This window comes from Schistocerca piceifrons, chromosome 2 (assembly GCF_021461385.2).
Source record: "Schistocerca piceifrons isolate TAMUIC-IGC-003096 chromosome 2, iqSchPice1.1, whole genome shotgun sequence".
In the NCBI taxonomy this organism is placed as follows: Eukaryota; Metazoa; Arthropoda; class Insecta; order Orthoptera; family Acrididae; genus Schistocerca; species Schistocerca piceifrons.
In genome coordinates, this window is record NC_060139.1 from 867180809 (window position 1) to 867203320 (window position 22512).

Here is a 22512-nt window from a genome sequence, read left to right on the forward strand (position 1 = left end):
ACAAGGCCAGCGAGGTGGAGGGACCGCAGTTCTGCTTAAAAGGGAACTGCGGCACCATCATGAAACACTACCACACCTCCAACATCTGGAGGCAACAGCAGTAACGGTTCGATCGGCGGCAGGCAACATCACTTTCATTGCGGCGTACAACAGCCCCGGTAAAAACCTGGTGCCAGACGACCTACGGAGTATCTTCACCAATTTTGACAAAAACTTCCTAGGAGGTGACCTTAACAGCAAGCACGTCGCGTGGAATTCCCGGCGTACGAACCCTCGTGGACGAACTTTGATTGCCATGGAAGAAGAACTGGGCATCACAGTCCATGGCACACGAGAGCCCACACGGATTCCTTACGTCGATCGGCAAGAAGCAGACGTCCTAGATATCGCTGTCCTCAAAAATATTGAGACGAACCTCCAGCTCCGCACCGTCGACGATCTTTCGTCTGACCACCGACCTGTTATCAGCATAGTGGAAAACGCAACGGCCAACCTTCCACACCCAACCTCATAAACTCTGAACTGGGGTCAATTTCAAACATATCTTGACGACAATATCTGCCCGACGCAGGACGTTTCAACACCGGAAACCATCGACATCGCGGTACAAACTTTGACGCAGAAGATAAAGGTAGCCAAACGGAGGGCAACTACTCACACGTTCTACCCTGTAGTAGCTTTCGACGAGTTCCCGCCTCTACTCCAAGAACTGAAGACACAGAGAAACAGGAGCAGGCGACGTTGGCTCCGCTATAGAAACCCGATCGATCGACGAGAAACAGACGTCTTAACACGAGAACTGCACAGGAGAGTGGCCGAGTGGCGACAGCAGGTCTGCGAAGATAAGATGGATGAATTCTTACTTCGAACCAAGAACGAATGGCAGGTAGTCAAGAACATACGACACCAGCGGCCACCTAAACGAGCCATCCGAGGACCAGATGGCCTCCTCTATGACGAACTCGCCCAGGCAGAGCTGTACGCTACGACTTACCAAGAACAGATGTCTACACCAGCGACCCCCGTGAACGACGTCCGCCTGGAAGAACAGGAAGCCGTCGTTACAGCAGACTATACTGCTTTTAGTACTACGCCTGTGCAGAGCCGCCCACAACTCACCACACCAGCAGAGACCCATAAAATTATCCGGAAGACTCGGAATAATGCGCCGGGCAACGACTCCATAAGCAACACCGATTTGAAACAGTTGCCCAGCAAGCCAACTGTGCTCCTTACCCGAATTCTCAACAGCTGTCTTCTGCAGAGATATTTCCTACGGCATGGAAGACGGCTCGAGTAGTTCCAATACCCAAGCCAGGTAGAGACCCAACAGAACCCAACAGTTACCGGCCAATTAGCCTCTTGCCGACCCTTGGCAAGGTGCTCGAGGGAGTGCTGTTGCAGAGGCTCCATGACACGCTTACAGCGCATGATGTTATACGACCCGAACAATTCGGTTTCAAGGACAAGTTATCTGCCGAACTTCAACTTCTACGGATCACCGAACGGATACAAGAAGGATACAACAAGCAGCACTTCACGATTGGTGTCTTCCTTGACATCGAAAAAGCTTACGATAAGCTGTGGCGGCCCAACCTTATCGTCAAACTGCATCGCACTACCCCTATTGCGGATTGTTACATTAGACTCATCTACAGCTTTCTGCAGGACAGGAAACTGTATGTCCGAGTCGACGATAAAAACTCCGAAATGAAACTGGTCTCCGCAGGAATTCCGCAGGGCTCTGTCATTTCGCCTCTACTTTTCAACTTATATATAAATGACATCCCAACAGTCCCCCTTGTTACGGCGAGTTTTTATGCGGACGATACGGCCTTTCTGACAACTGGACGACACTTGGACCAACTAATTGCTAGGATGCAACGGCAACTTGCTGTAATGGAACGCTGGGCGCTGCAAAATAAGATAACGATCAACCCGACGAAGACGGCAGCCGTTCTGTTCACACGGAGGAAACCAGTTCTGAACGACAGACTCCAAATAGCTGACCAATTTATCCCATGATCGCCGGGAGTGAAGTATCTCGGTGTCTACCTTGACAAAAAATTGCTCTTTACGCAGCATATTGACGACAAGAAGACGGCAGCCCAGAAGATGGCCAGGTCGTTGATTCCGTTCCTGAAGAGTAAGGATCTCAACCCTAAGACTAAACTCCAATTGTATAGGGCAAAGGTGGAACCCACAGTGTTATATGGCTCCACCTCGTGGGGAACTACGTGCGTCTCCAACTACAACAAACTCCAAGCGCTGCAAAACATTTGCTATCGATGGATCACAGGAGCTCCATGGTGGACAAGAAACGTCGACATCCGCACCGCACTCCACGAGACCACTATACAAGAGAAGGTCCATGACAAGGCTCTACGAGTTTTTGACAAGATCGATGCCCTTAGGGACGAAGTTCGACAATTACAATCTGTAGGAACGGTAAACCCTGCAAGATGGCACAAGTATCGAGTACCGAAGTCAATAACGTTTCACCCCTCATAGGCAAACTGTCATAACACGAGGAAGCAGTCGCACATAACAGCCTTGACACATTTCACCCTCCACAGGAGATAGGCATCACCAAAGACAGCAGGCTAAAGAACCCATTGCGTGCCCAAGCCTAACTGAATGTGTAATAAATAAAGTGCTTTCCTTTTATCCTTACATCCCATCCTAGAAGAATAAGTCATCAAGGATGATCTCTTCAGTCCACACTATACACTATATTAAAAAAAAAAAAAAATAGACATCGTGAGAGAGCAGAATGGGATGGGGCGCTCTGCGGAACACATGGACTTCGAACGTCGTCAGGTGATTGGGTGTCACTTGTGTCAGATTTCTACACTCATAAACATCCCTAGGTCCACTGCTGCCGATGTGATAGTGAAGTGGAAACGTGAAGGAACACGTACAGCACAAAAGCGTACAGGCCGACCCCGTCTGTTGACTGACACAGACCGCCGACAGTTGAAGAGGGTCGTAATGAGTAACAGGCAGACGTCCATCCAGACCATCACATAGGAATTCTTAACTTCATCAGGATCCACTGCAAATACTAAGACAATTACGCGGTAGATGAGAAAACATGGATTTCATGGTCGAGCGGCTGCTCATAAGCCACACATCACGCTGGTAAATGCCAAAGGACGCCTCTCTTGGTGTGAGGAGCGTAAACATTGGACTATTGAACAGAGAAAAAACGTTGTTTGGAGTGAAGAATCACGGTACACAATGTGGCGATCCGATGGCAGGGTGTGGGTATGACGAATGTCCGGTGAACATCATCTGCCAGCGTGTGTAGTGCCAACAGTAAAATAACGAGGCGGTGGTGTTATGGTGTGGTCGTGTTTTTGATGGAGGGGGTTTGCACCCCTTGTTGTTTTGCGTGGCACTATCACAGCACAGGCCTACATTAATGTCTTAAGTAGCTTCATGCTTCCTACTGTTGAAGAGCAATTCGGGGATGGCGATTGCATCTTTCAACACGATCGAGCACGTGTTCATAATGCACGGCCTGTGGCGGGGTGGTTACACGACAACAATATCCCTGTAATGGACTGGTCTGCACAGAGTCCTGACCTGAATCCTATAGAGCACTTTTGGGATGTTTTGGAACGTCCACTTCGTGCCAGGCCACACCGACCGACATCGATACCTCTCAGCGCAGCACTCCGTGAAGAATGGGTTGCCATTCCCCAAGAATCCTCCCAGCACCTGATTGAACGTATGCCTGCGAGAGTGGAAGCTGTCATCAAGGCTAAGGGTGGGTGAACACCATATTGAATTCCAGCATTACCCATGCAGGGCGCCATGAACTTGTAAGTCATTTTTAGCCAGGTATCCGGATACTTTTGATCACATAGTGTATTTTCTTACTAGCTGCTTGAGTTCTGCGCGTGTTATGTTGCTGAAGTCCTCTTATAAGTCCCTTTCTATAAAACTTATGCACAAGTTGGGGAAAAGCAGTCTGATAATAAGATCAGAGTAGGGTAGACGACGTCGAATCGAGCAAAATTTGCCAGGTAGCCACAGGTCGGAAACGCACAGCTGTAAAGCTACCTGTAAAACTTTAGACAATCCGCGACCAACTCAAGTTAGATTTTCGAGTAAGTGAGAAGTTTTGGGACCGCGACAATCATTCATAAATAGCCAGGAATTTTCGAGAAGGTGCTGCAGTCATTTCCTCGACGATGCTTATAGTGATGTTGGAAGCAAGAATTTTGCGCATTTGCTGCAGACAAACGTTATTTGAGTATAAAATACAATAACATTCATACTCTCGGTACACTAGCAAAAGTTAAAATGTCTGGTCTTGAGATTTCACAAATATTAAACATTGCACCTTACGGTGCCTACCTTACTGCAGAGCTGTTTTTACTGTACATCTCCTTACCTTGACAAACTAATGACACTGAGTAAAAATTACGGAAAATTCGTGTCTAATGTAATCAGCCACTGACAGAACATTAAACTTAACCGAACTCTGCTTGTTCATTTGAAATAATAGTCTGATTTTCTGTCGTTGCACCTGTCAAAACAAACTGCAAAACAGATTTAGAAAATGTATCTGTATAGTGCGAAAATTGACAATTGACTCTAAATAATGAAAAGTGTGTGGTAATCCTCATGAGGGATATAAAGAATCTGTTAAACTTCGGTTTCATGATAAACCAATCAAATCTAAAGGCTGTTAATTCAACTAAATATAGGAATTACAAGAACACACAGAAAATGTCACGATTTATTGGCAGAACACTTGGAAGATGCAACAGACCCGAGACTACCTACATTACGCTTGTCCGTCCTCTTTTTGGAGTACTGCTGCGTGGTCTCGGATCCTTACCAGACAGGATTAACGGAGTATACGGAGAAAGTTCAAAGAAGAGCAGCATGTTTTGAATTATCGAGAAAGAAGGGAGCGAGCGTCACGAACGTGATACAGGATTTGGAGTGGACATGATTAAAAAAAAGGCGCTTGCGATAGTATCTACTCACGATATTTCAGCCACCAACTTTCTGCTCCGAATGCGAAAATATTTTGTTGACGCCAACCAACATAGGGAGAAACGATCATCATAATAAAATAAGGGAAATAAAAGCTCGCACGGAAAGATGTAGGTGCTAGTTTTTTCCGCGTGCTCTTCGAGAGTGGAATACTTAGAGAATTGTTGTGAAGGAGGTTCGACGAAGCCTCTGCCAGGCACGTGTGTCACTTGCAGAGTATCCATTTAAATGTAGACGGAGATTAATTAATAACTGTAATCTTTAGCATAACATGCGTGAGACAGCAGAAGTAAGGTAAAGTTCCGTGTTCTCATCATAGACGGGCCAATAGGGTCCGACCGACTGCCGTGTCATCCTATGCCAATGGCGTCAAGTGGGCCAATTGTGTTGTCGCGTTAACGGCATCGTACGCGTGGTAATTCTGCAGTCTGGCTGCCAGGGAATGTTGCAGGGAGCCGATGACTTATCCTCGGATTGTAGGCGCAGATGTGAAGCGGTTCGAGGTGCTCGGTGCACAATGTTGCGATGCTTCCTTGTGGTGGTCAGATTTGGTCGAGTGAAACCTCGACGACGCAACATCGGGCCAGTGGCACAGTCGAATACCCCCAAAAATCTGGATAGAGGGCTATTCAGCCCACCGGCTACATGGAGGCCGACTATGTCGTCAAGTGCTGATAAAGCTGTTTCACACGAGTACGCGGCATCAGTGTGCTGTTGAGTGATCTGATGCAGTTCACGCACCTCATGTACCCTACCGCGCCGTTAACAACACTGATGTGCTGCTGTTGTACCTTTCACAGAGAATTGCTGCTGGCCAGCCAGGCAGCTAGAGAATTTCATAGTTTCAGGCTACGTTTTCAGTCTACAAACTTAACTACCTTGTGCTGATTTCTTATTGTTTAAATGCGCCATAGATTCTAATGACGGTAAAAGCGTAAAGTTATGTCATATCAGCAATGTACATACCCGCAGATTGTGTGTACGTGTACAAAGTTACATTGACATCCGACCGTGTCTTCTGTGCGCTGCACTTTTTTTGTCGGGCAGTGTATTTGGGGTGTCATATCTCAACTGGCTCACACCGTATAGAGAATTCAATCTTCATAGCCCAGCTGTTCCGCAAACAGAAAGAGGTCTGCTGGAAATCGGTCGGATACAGTGTCCTGCACGGAGCCGCAGTGCTAACAAGCTTGAGTGCGGAACCGGTGCGGTGGCGGTGGCGCAGCTGTGAAGTGGAGTGGCCCTCTAGAACAGGCAGCAGGGGAACGCAGGCAGCAGCAGTTAAGCTGCACTGCGTTGCGGCGAGGCTGTGGAGGGCCCAGTCAGTGAGCAGGCCAGGCAAACACGGCCGACAACAACAGAGGGGGGGCTCGCCACTCCAGACGGCTGGGTGCCCCCCCCTCCTCCCTCCCTCCCTCTCTTGCGAGCAGTCGACACGGGTGGCGACGCGTCGCGACAAAACGCATTCACTGCGCTCAAACACACACAGCCCTTCTCTCGCTGCCCCAGCTCCCCGGGGTGTGATATGCGCCACCGAAAGCTTGCCCAGTGGAGCGTTCGCGCGGTTTGTGCAGATCAGCGACCCGGCTCCTATTCTACACAACACACACACACACACACACACACACACGTTGTTTTGCACTCCGCAAGATACAAATAAACAGTGACAAAGGTGGTGGTAAGTTCCTATGGGACCAAACTGCTCAGGTCATCTGTCCCTAGGCTTGTAAACTACTAATCTAACTTTAACTTACGCTAAGGACAACACACACACTCATACCCGAGGGAGGACTCGAACCTCCGACGGAGGGAAGCGACGCGAACTGTGGCAAGGCGCCTCATACCGCGAACAGTGGCTTTGAACCCTTTGACTACCAGTGATTCCTGCCTGAATGTACCATTTTTTTAAAGTGCCACTGCCTTTCGTATGAAACCACCTATCCTATTTCAAGACAGACATCTAGTGGTTACTTCTAAGAATGTAGTATATTTTAGCAGTCACAGCGTTTAGAAGCAAGTCTACATGTAGATCGTGCTATGTGAACGTAGGAGACTGGCGTATATGGTTTTTTTTTGTGTTCGTATTGAGATCATTGACACTAAAAGGAAGTCTGTCTAAAGTTATTGTAACGTATGGTTCAAATGGATCTGAGCACTAGGGGACTTAAATGCTGACGTCATCAGTCATCTAGAACTTACAACTAGTTAAACCTAACTAACCTAAGGACATCACACACATCCATGCCCGAGACAGGATTCGAACCTGCGACCGTAGCGGTCGCGCGGTTCCACACTGTAGCGCCTAGAACCGCTCGGCCACTCAGGCCGGCATTGTACCGTAAATTTGAGTTTGTGCTACTACTTTTACGAGACGTTTCTGAACGAAGTACTGGTGCAGTATGTAGTTTTGATATAAATTTATTAAATTTTATTAAATGTATTCGTGGTTGTCAATGTGGACTACCTTCAGCTGTATAATGGAATGACACCAATGAAAATAGGTTCCAGACCGGGAGTGAAATCCGGATTTCCCGCTTGTCCCGACCTGTTGCCTTACCCTTTAGCTATCGATTCACTACTTACGGCCAGATCCAAACTTCCATGTGTCTAAGTCTTGTACTCGTACATCGATTATGCTTTCCTGTGCGAAGGAACTTTACATTTCAAACTGCACACTAACCCTGGGTCCGGTGTGGGGTGGCAGGTAGGGTGGGTGGACTGCTGTGGCCTGGTGTGGGGTTGTGAACCACTGAGGGCTATGGCGGGACGAAGCATCTCCGTCGTTTCTAGAGCCCCGGTTTAATACAATACAATGCAATGTGTATACAACCTGTACTTGTGCATTCATCATATACGAGGGTGAGTCAAATGAAAACCTTAAATATTTTTAAAATATTATTTATTGTGCAGAAGTGGTACAAAGCTTTATCACTTTTCAACATAATCTCTCCCACACTCAATGCAAGTCCTCCAAAAAAATGGCTCTGAGCACTATGGGACTCAACTGCTGAAGTCATTAATCCCCTAGAACTTAGAACTAGTTAAACCTAACTAACCTAAGGACATCACAAACATCCATGCCCGAGGCAGGATTCGAACCTGCGACCGTAGCGGTCTTGCGGTTCCAGACTGCAGCGCCTTTAACCGCACGGCCACTTCGGCCGGCGCAAGTCCTCCAGCGCTTACAAAGTGCATAAATTCCTTTAGAACAAAATTCTTTTGGTAGCCTGCGCAACCACTCATGCACCACGTGGCGTACCTCTTCATCAGAACGGAACTTCTTTCCTCCCACTGCGTCTCTGAGTGTTCCAAACATGTGGAAATCACTTGGTGACGAGGAATGGCGCGATTCCTTGCTCGCTCTCTTCGTTTCCGTTTGGTGGAAGTGAACCCAGGTTTCGTCCCCAGTAACTATTCTTGCAAGGAGGCCATCACCTTCTCGTTCAAAGCGCCGAAGAAGTTCTTCACAAGCATCAACACGTCGTTCTCTCATTTCAGGAGTCAGCTGCCGTGGCACCCATCTTGCAGACACTTTGTGAAACTGGAGCACATCATGCACAATGTGGTGTGCTGACCCGTGACTAATCTGTAAACATGCTGCAATGTCATTCAGTGTCACTCGGCGGTTTTCCTTCACTGTGGTTTCAACTGCTGCAATGTTCTGTGGAGTCACAACTCGTTGCGTCTGACCCGGACGAATCACACCATTTGCGAACTTCCTACTCCAATCGCAGACTTGCTGCTCTGACAAACATGCATCACCGTACTGAACCTTCATTCGTCGATGAATTTCAATAGGTTTCACACCTTCACTACGCAAAAACCGAATAACAGAACGCTGTTCCTCTCTGGTGCAAGTCGCAAGTGGTGCGGCCACCTTTATACTGATACTGCGACGGTATGTGTGCATCTGCACTATGCTGCCATCTGCAGGCCATTCTGCACGCTGTTTGTAGCACGCTTACCAACTTACAGGATAACGGCGCGAAATTTCAATTTGTTACTGCAAATTTAAGGTTTTCATTTGACTCACCCTCGTATATTCCCGCACAGGTGAGACATTCAACTATTCAACTTGAAAACAGCTTGCTTGGTGTCGGTGTTTAAATACGATATTGCAGTGCCTGCGTTATTCCGAATTACTATGCATAGTACCTTGAGACATGCATGCATGCCCAAAGGAACTGGCACTGTGGCGACTACAGCCGTTATGTAATACATGAAATGTGTTGGCAGCCGCGAATATGGACAACCATCACCTGTAGAATGGAATGACGATGAAAATTTGTGCCGGACCGGCACTTGAACCCGGATTTCCCTCTTATCGCGAGTGGCCGCCTTACCATTTGGCTATCCGTCCCCGACTCACAACCAGACCCAAATTTCCACATGTCGTCAACCATATGACTACAACCTGTACTCGTACATATGCGAGGTACCGGGGCTAGCAGTGTATTTAGCACTAAATTCTTCTCGAATCTTCATATGGAAATAATGCTCTAAGCCCCCCCCCCCCCCTATTTTTCTAACTCCGACTTTTGCTGTTGCACATGGATTAAGAAGAAACGCGAACTGACTGTAATCGACCCTGCAAGTGGAGTAGAAAAGATTTTGGCACCTGCAATAATTTAATTGGATAGAAATTATTTAGATAAAGGAAAGTTTCATTAACGTAGTGAGAAATGAAAGGGTTGCTCTACCGATTAACAGAATGAAAGTTCTGTCCAAAATAACAATTTGATTTATTATGACTAAACTCAAAATAATAAACAAAACACATGAAACATTTACAATACATCAAATTGGATACTCAAATAAATGCTGTGAAGGTGAAGTTGTCCATAAACTAGATTGTGACATTTATGACCAAGTGGTATGTGGAGCCAATTCCTTGCAAATCTTAAGAGAAACACCCAGCCAACCCAACATTAATTGCTGCTACTGTAGTGATAACTCAGACAATGAACATCCAAGACAGAACAAAGTTAGAAAAGACGAAAAGGCGCGCTCTGCTGAGCTCTGATTATCACCTAGCAAAATTCCCTGATTTGCTGGTGCTGTCTTCTTAACTGCAAGGACACGATCTAGCATACTGGAGGCGATGGCTGGTTGCTTCGACGTCCCGTAGTGGTGATGATAATGTCGTGAGTATAGCCCGAAACAAATTCTCGTGATATGGTTGTTCCAGACTAAGGACTTCCTAGCAACACAAATACGCCTCTGAGTAGACGAAGAAGGGTCGCTACTCAATCACTGACGGTACAGTGAGTGATTTTAAAAGGAGAAGTCACACAGTAACTCCGGTACAGTCAACTTTAGCCAAAACTGCTCAAGACGGACAACATAGGCCGCTTGTACGCAGAACGCTCAATTGCCAACTGTACTCGGAAAGTTATGTTGAAGTCGAAACTTCAGCAACTTCGTCAAACAGTTACAATTAAATGAAAGTATATTAGACAGCTAACGGAAGGCAGGGTGTCCAGAGCAGCGAGAGCTCAGTCTTGTAACTTACTCCAACCGAAAGCCGAGAGCCGACCCTCTCAAGAGCACCCGTACAAGCCGAACACAGAACATTCCCGCCCCCACGACAGTGGTCGTGGTTAAACGTTCCAATCAGCAACTGGAAAACCGGCGGAAAATTCCCCTCTATTGCCGACGCAGTACTATTCCACCAATGGAGATACTTGGCGCCAATTTCTGCGCCGATTTTGCTACGGCAAGAGCTATTCCCTGGGCAAGCCAATCACAGTTACGATTTTGCAGAAAACGCGGGAATTTGCCCGCCAAGACTGCCTGGAAACACAAGTCATTCCCACGCCTCGCTGGTAGCCCGCCAGAAAGTGTTTTCACTAAGTTTCTGCGAAGTAACGGAATCTCTAGCCCAGCCGTTCCGTCAGGCCCCTGTGAGCGTGTCGCCGCCGCTCTTATGACAATGTCGGCGTCTGGAAAGCATCCACTCGACTCCCTCACACCCGTCGGCTTAACCCTTTCAAGATCAGCAGAACCCGCCTGTCACCGGACCACCCGGGTGACGAGAGACGCTGTGTGGGAAGTCCGCGTGTGAAGGAATAGCAACTTTTCACCGCATGCAATTAGAGAGGAAAATCGAATTACTCAGAATAAGATAGAAATATGAGAGGGGGCTCATGCCACCTCTCACATACATTACGTATATTCCCATACACGTGAGACATTTTACTTGAAAGTCGATTGCATGCATGTGTGCAAAGGAACTTTGCATCGTAATTCAGAATAACACAGGCACTGCACTATCGTAAGAGCGAAATTGGTGACACGTTGGGTGTGTGGTTCTCTCGATAGTATGGTGGAACGACGAGCGATCTGGTGTGCGTTTGCGGCGCTAGCTGGCCGATGAATGTGAAAGACGTTGGCCTGACGGGGCACCCGTTTTGCAGGTGTGGTTCCAGAACCGGCGCGCCAAGTGGAGGAAGGCGGAGCGCCTCAAGGAGGAGCAGCGCAAGCGAGAGGAGCAGGAGAGGGGCAAGAGGGACCCCGACAAGGACGCCCTCGACGTCGACAAGGTCAGTCCGAGCTCTGATTGCAAACACTCCTCTCTCCGTGCTTCACACCAACCAACCCAATTCCTCAGCCACTGCATTCTGCCGTGGCTTGCGATATAGCCATGCTAGCCACAGTGGCGTAGCTATGCTGCCTACAGTAGGGTGCGACCGCTGGGTGTGTTGGTCCTGGAGTTTTTTTTTTTTTCATTAAAACACAACAGAGTGGCCCACCACCTGGGTGACTAAGGTGGGCTGTGTGCTACTTAAGACAAGTGACAAGCCAGGCAGTGTTAGGTCTCTTAGCCGTAATGGCTGCTTGCAAGTTATGTTAGCTTGACAAGTCCCCATTCCGTTACCATCCCTGCCACGTGGAGGCGGACCTTTTTCTAATGTTTCTGCCCTGGCTGTTGCTCTGTGTGTTGGTACACTCTTTAATACAGTGAGTGATGTTTATATGCAAAATAATTAATAAAGACTAATATGATTAATTAAGTATAAAATAAAACAAAATAGATATAAAAATATATACACAAAAGAAAACAAAGATAAAGAATTCTAAACTATATGGTATCTACCAAGAACCGAGTTCTCCCTGATGCAATTTTAGAGTGTAAGGCTATACATGTGCCCCAAAAATGAAACTGAGCTAAATTTCTATATGTGAGATTATAAATGATGATAGAATTTCACATGAAACATAAGAGCATAATGGATATTAAAATATAATGGTATTGGTAAATTCTTGCATTAACAATCTTAGATACAGGAAGTATTCAGGCAGCTATGTTCAAACATAATAGGATTCCTCTATTCAAAATTTAAAAATTAAAGTATGAGATAACATACAAATCATAAATTGTTAGATATAAGTGGTTACCAAAGTTAATATAATTAATAAAAAGAATATAATTATACTTAGAATAAAAGGAAATAATAAAACCTGATTCTCTCACATGCAATTCCTGAGTATGGAGGTTATGTATGTGCCTGTAGATTGAACATAACTAGATTCCTCTATATGACATTGTAAATAACGTTTAAAATTACATGTGAATAATAAAACAATATGAATATTAACATATAGCAATACAATTATACCTTGCAAGCTGTTAATCAAATTGATACCAAAGTTAACCCCAGCACAAATAAAAATACAAAAAATATTCAGATAGCTGAAGGCTATACATAATCAATTCCTCTATACAAGATTTTATTTGGGGAAGTAAATTACTAAAGCAGAAAACAATGTTAATATATCATAAAAGCCAGAAGTCTATAGCAGACAAATCAAGAATTAAGTGCCACACCGTTTCCTTTGCGACTATGTACTTTATTCTAGCTTCGAGTAGGTTGGTAGCAACTCTTCTGAAACCTGAAACACAAGTGCCTCTTTTTTCATACGAAGTTATGACAGCTTTCGACAAGGGATCTCAAATGGATTCCATATTTGTAGATTTCCAGAAGGTTTTTGAAACTGTTCCTCAGACGCGCATTCAAATCAAAGTGCGTGCCAGTGGCGTATTGTTACAGTTGTGCTACTGCATTCGTGATTTCCTGTCAGAAACGTCACAGTTTCTAGTAACTGACAGAAAGTCATTGAGTAAAAGAGAAATGATGTCTGTGAATTTCCAACAGTATAAACATTTACATGAATGTATAAACACCTGAGGATGGGCGCAAGCCCGAAACCGGTCGTGTGACAAATAAATAACCTTTTATCGTAACTGGTAGTGGATATTTTTCTATACCCTAATGATTTCTGTCCTTCCCCAAGTTAGTATTCAAGGCCCTCTGCTGTTCCTGAACTACATAAACGGTTTAGGAGACAATCTGAGGAGCACTCTTAGTTTGCAGATGATGCTGTCCTGTTCCGTCTAATAAAGTTATCAAAAAATCAGAACGAATTTCAAAATGATTTACACGAGATATTTCGTCGGCCTAGAAAGGCAGTTGACACTAAACAATAAAAAGTTTGAAATTATCCTCGTAAGTGCCAAAAGGAATCTGTTAAATTTAACTTGGATCATACATCACACAGATTTACGCTGTCGGTTCAGCTAAACCCTACGGATTGCAATTACGAACAACTTAAATTGAAACCGTCATACAGAAAATTTTATGGGGAAGGGGAACAGAAGACTGCTTTCTATTGACAAAACGTGTATAAGAAGTTTCAGGGCGATTTCCCCATACCGCCTGATACATATGTCGATGGTTTAGACAGATAGAGCACAGGTCCCACAACTAACCTTCCCTCACCACAGCGCCGGCCAGAGTGGCCGAGCGCGCTAGACGCTACAGTCTGGAACCGCGCGACCGCTACGGTCGTAGGTTCGAATCCTTCCTCGGTCATGGATGTGTGTCATGTCCTTTAGGTTAGTTAGGTTTAAGTAGTTCTAAGTTCTAGGGGACTGATGACCTCAGAAGTTAAGTCTCATAGTGCTCAGAGCCATTTGAACCATTTTTTTGACCCTCACCACAGTCAACACTCTCTTCATGCTGATCCAGTGGCTTATGTTCCTGACGACAAAACTCCCTCACCCCCCCCCCCCTACCCATCCCACTCTCACCCCGATCCCTCCCAGGACAACCGATGAAGCCTAATTTATATACACACTAACACAAATTAAACAACGGACCACGAAAGAATTTTGCGAATGGGACGCAAGTACGTATGCGTGATGCACAGACACTGACAAACAAATGATTATAATTTCAGAAAAATCCGACGATTTATTCAAGAGAAAGAGCTTCACAAACTGAGGAAGTTAATAACGCGGTGGTGCACCACTGGCCCCTGGTTGTCGAGCCGTGTGGCGGGCGACAGTGCCACCGATGTCCGTGTCGTCTCCAGAAACGCCGTCGGGCTCGAATCTCATGGAGTAGAATTGTCTTCAGTGATGAGTCCCGCTTCGACCTGAGCCCCGATGACCAGCGAGGACGTGTCTAGAGTCACCCCGGACAGCCGTGGGATATCAATCTGACTGCTGCCCACCATACGGCTCGTCAGCCAGGAGTGATGGTCTGGTGTGCCATTCCATTTCACAGCAGGACCCCTTTGGTTGTAATCTGCGGCACACTTACAGCACAGTGGTACATCGACGATATTCTACGCCCCGCTTTGTTGCCCTTCATTGTAAGCTACCCTAGGCGTACATTTCAGCAAGATAATACCCGCCCGCACACAGCGAGCGTTTCTACTGCTTGTCTTCGTGCTTGCCAAACCCTACCTTGGCCAGCAAGGTCGCCGGATCTCTTCCAAACTGAGAACGTTTGGAGCGTTATGGACAGGACCTTCCAATCATTTCGTATTATGACGATTTGACGTGCCATTTGGACGCGACCTCAGGAGGACATCCAGTAACTCTGTCAGCCAGTGCCAAGCCGAATAACTGCTTGCATAAGAGTGAGAGGTGGACGACTGCGTTATTGACTTCCCCAAGTTGTGAAGCTTTTTCTTTTGAATAAATCATCCAATTTTTCTGAAACTGTCATCATTTGTTTGTCTGTATACGTACGTCGCAACCATCGATTTCCGTCCCATTCGGTACTTTCTTTGTTGTGAATCGCTTTTTGTTTTAGAGTATATTATCACATGGTGCCATGCGTAGCGAAAAATGTAGAGTCCCCATTCATCTCTGTTCCACTTATATACGAGGGCCATCCAGTAAACAATGCCCCATATCTTTTTCTCAAAACATATTTATCCTTAAGAATTATAATTACTTGAAAATATCAATCAACGTTCCTTTTACGTGTGCTGTTTTTCTACATAGCCTCCATCACGCTCTACGGCTTCACGCCACCATTATGTAAGAACACGTGTTCCCTGTTGGTAAAGGTTCTTATCCAATACTCGTAATCATGTTGTCACTGCATGTATTACGCTCTCACCATCTTCAAAGTGTTCCCCAGGTACAGACAAGCAGGGCCGTGTTTTTAAAGTAAGTATCGTCTTTTAAATTCCGTCGCTGCATAGGCTGGGTCGGTATTTGGCGCATGGGCATTGTGTATTGGACTCTGTTGGCAAACCACATACGCCATTACAGAATCATTCGGCATTTTTACGTTCGTTTGTAAGTAATTTAAATGCCTCCTCCGACTGAGAATCCCGCCGAATGTGAAACACGCGCTGTGACTCGTCTTCTTAGCGGTAAACGCGTGAAAGCGGTTGAAATTCCATCGTCAGGTCAGTGAAGTGTATGGAGAAAACATTGTGAGCGATAGCATGGTACGGAAATGAGAGAGATCTTTTAAAGATGATCGTACGAATATGCAGGATGAGGGACGATGTACGTAACCTCCACTCATTACTGACGATCTGTAACAGAAAGTTGATGATAAAGTGAGAGTGAACAGACGCTTTACAATTTCAACCTTTTGTTACGAGTTCCCTCAAGCGTCAAGAAATGTGCTTAGTGCAGTTGTTACAGAGCGTTTAAATTATCGAAAGTTATACTCACGCTACGTACCGAAAATGCTGACTGAAATGCACAAAAACAAACGTTAGCCAGTTCTTTGACTTTCTTAAGCACTGCAGTGAGGAAGATGACGAGTTTTGAATCCAAATTGTCATAGGCGACCAAATATGAATGTATTACTTTACACCTGAAGCAAAATAGCAATCCATGGGATGGCGGCATTCAACATTAACCAAGAAAGTGAAGTTCAAGCAAGCAATTTCAGCTCGGAAAATCGTGTGTACTGTTCTACAAATGCTTCAAATGGCTCTAAGCACTATGGCACTTAACATCTCAGGTCATCAGTCCCCTAGACTTAGAACTACTTAAAAATAACTAACCTAAGGACATCACACACATCCATGTCCGAGGCAGGATTACAACCTGCGACCGTAGCAGCCGCGTGGTTCCGGACTAAAGCGCCTAGAACCGCTCGGCCACAGCGGCCGGCTGTACTGTTTTTCTGAGCCAGTATGGGGGTGCTACTTGCAGACTTTCTGCCTCGTGGTGACACAATAAAATCTACAGCTTATTATGAGACCTCAAAGAAACTGCGCTGAGTAATCAAGAAAAAAGGCGTGGCACGCTGACTAAGGGGATCGTTTTGCTACATGGCGGCAGCCGTCCACACGCCGCCAATCAATCCCAGGAGCTGGTCGGTTTATTTGACTGGGACCAAGGTGATCACCCTCCGTACAGGGCCGATCAAGGGCCCAGAGACTACCACGTGTTCCTGCATTTGAAGAAGCATCTGTGTGGTCAGCGCCATGACGACGTTGAAGATATCAACGATCGTGTTGCAGTGTTTGTCTAATCAGGCGGTAGATGTCTACGAGGATGGTATTCAAAAGGTGGTTGTACGATACGATAAGTGGCTTAATGTTGATGGGAATTGTGTAGAAAAGTAGATTAAAGTGCAGGCTTTTATGAAAAAAAAAAGAGGGGCTTTCAATAAGTGATGCAACACAACTCTTTCCCTCGACCAGCTTTGGTTGAAAAAAATGCGATATCTGTTGCGAGACGTCACGGAATATTCTGCTTTAGCCTGTGTAGTTTCATGAAGTTCCGATAGGTGGCAGCGCTTTACGTAGCCTTCAAAATGGCGTCTGTAGCGGGCGTGCTTTCTAAGCGGAGTACTGTCATTGAGTTTCCTTTGGTGGAAAAACAGAGCATCGCAGATATTCGTAGGCGCTTGGAGAATATCTACGAAGACCTGGCAGTGAACAAAAGCACGGTGAGTCGCTGGGCGAGGCGTCTGGCATCATCGAAACAAGGTCGCGCAAACCTATCCGATCTCCACGTGCCGGTCGGCCGCATGCATCTGTGTGGACACTCTCATTCGAGGTGATCGACAGATCACAAACACTTCGCTGCACAACTGGACGTCTCTGTTGACGGTGCTGACACAATCGTCCACCAGTTCGAGTATGCCCCCCCCCCCCCCCCCCCCGGGTTCCTCGCCACCTAACAGAAGACCAAGAAGAGTAAGAAAGTACCATCTGTCCGGAATTGCTTGCGCGCTACGAGGCAATTCTTTTTTCGAGCGTCGTCACAGCCGGAAATGGGGTCATCACTTGGAACCAGAAAAACAAAACGGCAGTGCATGGAGTATCGCTAGACCACCTTTCCTCCGTAGAAAGAGTTCAAACCCGCATCCTCAGCCGATAAAGTTAAGGCGACGGTACTGTGCTACACTCAGGAAATTAAAGAAAAACGACTACAGTGTGTTCGTGGCCATAAGAATTCAAACGAACTTCTCCATCTCCACGACAATGCAAGATCTCACACAAGTCTGCGCGGCCGAGAGGAGCTCACAAAATTTCATTGGACTGTGCTTCCTTATCCACCTTACAGACCGGATGTCGTATCTTTGGGCTTCCATCTCTTTGGTGCAATGAAGGATTCACTCCTCGGCAAGCAATACGTCGATGATGGGGCAGTTATTGAAGCAGCAAGTAGTTGGCGACGATGTCCACCAGTAGAGTGGTACCATGCGGGTATTCACGCCCTCTCAGTAAAGTCCTGTAAGTCCGTCCCATTGAATGGAAAGAATATTGAAAAATATAATTTTGTAGCCAGAAGAGTGGGGATTAATATGGTGTATTGAAATCCCGAATAAAACCAACCTGCTTATTGAAAGGCCCTGTAAAACTGCTAAGAAAAGCCTAGTTGTTTCATTTTTATTTCTACATCTACATTTATACTCCGGAAGCCATTCAACGGTGTGTGGCGGAGGGGACTTTACGTGCCACTGTCATTACCTCCCTTTCCTGTTCCACTCGAGTATGGTTCGCGGGAAGAACGACTGCCGGAAAGCCTCCGAGCGCGCTCGAATCTCTCTAATTTTACATTCGTGATCTCCTCGGGAGATATAAATCGGGGGAAGCAATATATTCGATACCTCATCCAGAAACGCACCCTCTCGAAACCTGGACAGCAAGCTACACCGCGATGCAGAGCGCCTCTCTTGAAGAGTCTGCCACTTGAGTTTGCTAAACCTCTCCGTAACGCTATCACACTTACCACATAACCGTGTGACGAAAAGCGCCGCTCTTCTTTGGATCTTCTCTATCTCCTCTGTCAACCCGACCTGGTACGGATCCCACACTGATGAGCAATACTCAAGTATAGGCCGAACGAGTGTTTTGTAAGCCACCTCCTTTGTTGATGGACTACATTTTCTAAGGACTCTCCCAGTGAATCACAACCTGGCACCCGCCTTACCAACAATTAATTTTATATCGTCATTCCACTTCAAATCGTTCCGTACGCATACTCCCAGATATTTTACAGAAGTAACTGCTACCGGTGTTTGTTCCGCTATCATATAATCATACAATAAAGGATCCTTCTTTCTATGTATTCGCAATACATTACATTTGTCTATGTTAAGGGTCAGTTGCCACTCCCTGCACCAAGTGCCTATCCGCTGCAGATCTTCCTGCATTTCGCTGCAATTTTCTAATGCTGCAACTTCTCTGTATACTACAGCATCATCCGCGAAAAGTCGCATGGAACTTCAGACACTATCTACTAGGTCATTTATATATATTGTGAAAAGAGTGGCACTTAATTTAAAAATGGGCCTCGTATTAAGAACAGTAAAGAAAACCAGGGCATTGATTATTGAACGAATCTTGTACTTTCCTCACCGTGGCACGTGCCCGTAACGCCAAGTTACAGTGTTCAGTGTCGCGGTGGGCAGTGGTCTTAATGTTGTGGCCCACCAGCTTGGGTGGAAGACGGGGCAGTCCGCCGCGTAGTTAATTACTATTAGTGCGCCAGAATTAAGATCTCCCCCGGCCGCAGGAGACGGCTGTTGCCGCGTGTACAGCAACTCCTTGTCCTCATCTGCTAAGATGTTAGCAGCTGCGGCTGTGGCGCATTCATTTTAATTAGCGCCCTAAATTATTCCAAGATTCGAAGACGATAATTCTCGCGCAAAACTTGCTGCGGCGCGCGCGGCGGCGCCATATTTCAGACTGCTCGCACTTCACGTGATTAACCCCGGGAGCGACCGCAGCGCCGCGCGCGGATTAATTCTGCGGAGGCGTCCCGGTCGGCCAAGAGCGAGTAGTCGGCTAAGTGGCTGCTTACACGCCATTTACCGCCGCCGTAACTCACGCCCGCTTTATGTACTCGCGACGCCCGGACTCGAATATCAGCGGCGCCCGCGTCATTCATTAGCTCGCGGGACGTATCCATTACTTTCGCCCGAGGACTCTCCGAGAAAGACGAGATTAGCCGTTATTCTCTGTGCTGGCAGTGACTGAAGTACAGTAGCGCCCGAACGCAGTGCCTAGACTGCTCTTTCCTCAGTCGGACGAACTTCAGTATTCTAGTTGCACCAGTTTTCCGGGGATTTCTTCTGTGGCTATACTGTCGGCCATTAAAATTGCAACATCAGGAATGATGAAATTTTACTTATCATCGATGTACATTACAGTAGCAGAGTACATGATTAAATCTGTAGGTAATATGGGGCTACATAGGGTGTGAAATTCTGTGCGCAGGGCGGCCAACTCAGGCAGCAACAGCGGTTCTAAGCCGCTTGAGCACAGAATCGAACAGAACTTGGACGACTGATACGGATGCGTAATTCCACACTGATTTTAGCCTGCCTGAGTCCATAAACAGTAGTGGCTAGTGAGTGTGGCATGCCAGTCTCCTGGCAACCTTGAGCACCCTCTACAGCGATGTACTTAGGACATCAAGGGGAAAGTGCAGTCTTGCCTTATCTTGCTCAGACAACTTACGGGAATAGAGGTACGTGACGTCTGCTGACGTTTCGATAGATGAATACCCCCTCATTTTCAAGCCACAAGTGCAACGAGAGAACGCTGTCCATTTACTCTACTGAAAAATGAAAAAAGATCACCATGATTTGGTCGACGCAGCTGAAGGAAATTTTATTGACACTCTTGAGGATGTTTAGAACAAAGTGAGTGAGAGCGAAGAAGAATTGCATGATCTGCTGAATGGAATGAACAGTCTAATGAATACAGAATAGGGATTGAGAGTAAATCGAAGAAAGACGACAGCAATGAGAAGTACCAGAAATGGGAACAGCGAAAAACCTAACATCAGGAGTGATGGTCATGAAGTAGATGAAGTTAAGGAATTCTACTGCCTAGGCAGCAAAATAACCAATGACGGACGAAGCAAGGAGGAATTCAAAAGCAGACTAGCACCGGCAAAAAGGGCATTCCTGGTCAAGAGAAGTCTACTAGTATCAAACATAGGCCTTCATTTGACGAAGAAATTTCTGAGAATTTACGTTTGGAGCATAGCATTGTACAGTAGAGAAACATGGACTGTGGTAAAACCGGAACAGAAGAGAATCTAAGCATTTGAGATGCGGTGCTACAGATGAATGTTGAAAATTAGGTGGGCTGATAACGTAAGGAATGAGGTGGTTATGCGGAGAATCTGAAAGGAATGTGTGGAAAACACTGACAAGGAGAAGGGACAGGATGATAGGCATCTGTTAAGACACCAAGGAATGACTTACGTAGTACTAGAGGGAGCAGTACAGGGCGAAAACCATACAGGAAGACAGAGACTAGAATACATCCAGCAACTAATTGAGGACGTAGGTTGCAAGGAAGAAAAGCGACGGATCACACCGACAGAGCCATACACATCTGAGTACTGTCGACAGGGCGTGCGAAATATCAGCGCTGGTGCCGAATATAGCCTCCTTTTGCAGCAATGCAGGCAGGCAGAGACGATCGTAGAGGTGACGCATGTAGTCTTGCGGAATGGCTGCCATACCGTTTCCGCCTGGTGCCTCAGGTGGGCCAGATTTCCTGCCGGTCTCGCAGACTGCGCATGTTGACCTTGAAACTTCTTTATTAAAATATTTTACTTAAACTGCTGAGTGAAATTAAACTGACCCACAATATTCTAGCGCAATGCAATCTGACCGCTCAAAACCATTACACCCTGACTTCAAATGATTAATTCAAAAGAATGGGCCTGACTAAAAAGAAATCTTAACAATAACCTATACATTTCATTAAGCACTTACCTCAGAAAAATCTTCATTACGCGAACTACTGCAATACAGCGAGCGTCAATGCTGCCTGCTAAATAAGAGATTCTAACTATTAAAGCCACCAACTACTAATAAGCATGTGGTTAGCAAAGGAGAGATTTTGTTGCAAACCAAATAATGTATTTTTTACCTTAATAACGTGACAGCCAGTTCAAACATGAATATAAATCGTCATTGACATCCAGTACAAAGATATATAATCATGAATAATTTTTCATCTCCAAGTCGGATACTTCCAGGTCGTTAGCCTACGCTAACACTTCAGACCTCTACCTCTCATCAATGCTAACTTCTTACATTTAACATCCATCACTGCTGGCTGTACACCTCCAACTGCCCAACAGTACTTCCATCACTGACTCCCAACTGCCCAACACTACTGGCGATTAACTTCCAACAACGAGTCCAACCAGCCAAAGAGTCTCTTACAAAGAAAGCGCAGTCAGAGATTCAATGCAAAGCGCTACACGGCGCTGCCAACACAGAAGCAGCCCACTTCCAACCTTTCATTCAGTCTCAAACATGATCGGTGGGAGACAGAACTGGGGATCGTGCTGGCTATGGCAGTTGACGTACACCGTGGAGAGCAGGCTGGGTGTCACGGGATACATGTGGACGTGCACTGCCATCTTGGAAAAGCACATCGCACAGGAATGGTAACAGGACGGGTTGAATGGTGTTTTGGATGTACCGTGCACTGTCCAGTGTTGCCTCTTCGATCGCCAGAGAATAACATCCGTTATGAGACATCGCTCCCCATACTATAAAGCCATGTGTTGGCCCTGTGTGCCTCTGTCGTATACACTCTCACCTGCACGACGCCACACACGCGTACGACCAACATTAGCACCAAAGCAGAAGCGACTCACTCATCACTGAAGATAAGTAGTCCTCGATCGTCCTTCCATAAGCGCCTATCGCGACACCACTAGAAGCGATCTGCATGATGTTGGGGCGTGAT

The 22512-nt window shown here is 46.2% G+C and overlaps 1 protein-coding gene across 1 annotated transcript in view; it reads left to right on the top strand.

Annotated features, from left to right (window-relative positions):
- LOC124775943 (paired mesoderm homeobox protein 2B-like) overlaps positions 1–22512 on the top strand; it is a 302111-nt gene that overhangs the window by 273859 nt on the left and 5740 nt on the right. Inside the window, exon 5 of the mRNA XM_047250787.1 lies at positions 11430–11555. Within this exon, the coding sequence (XP_047106743.1) occupies positions 11430–11555 (126 nt within the window). The remainder of the gene's footprint in view (positions 1–11429; positions 11556–22512) is intronic.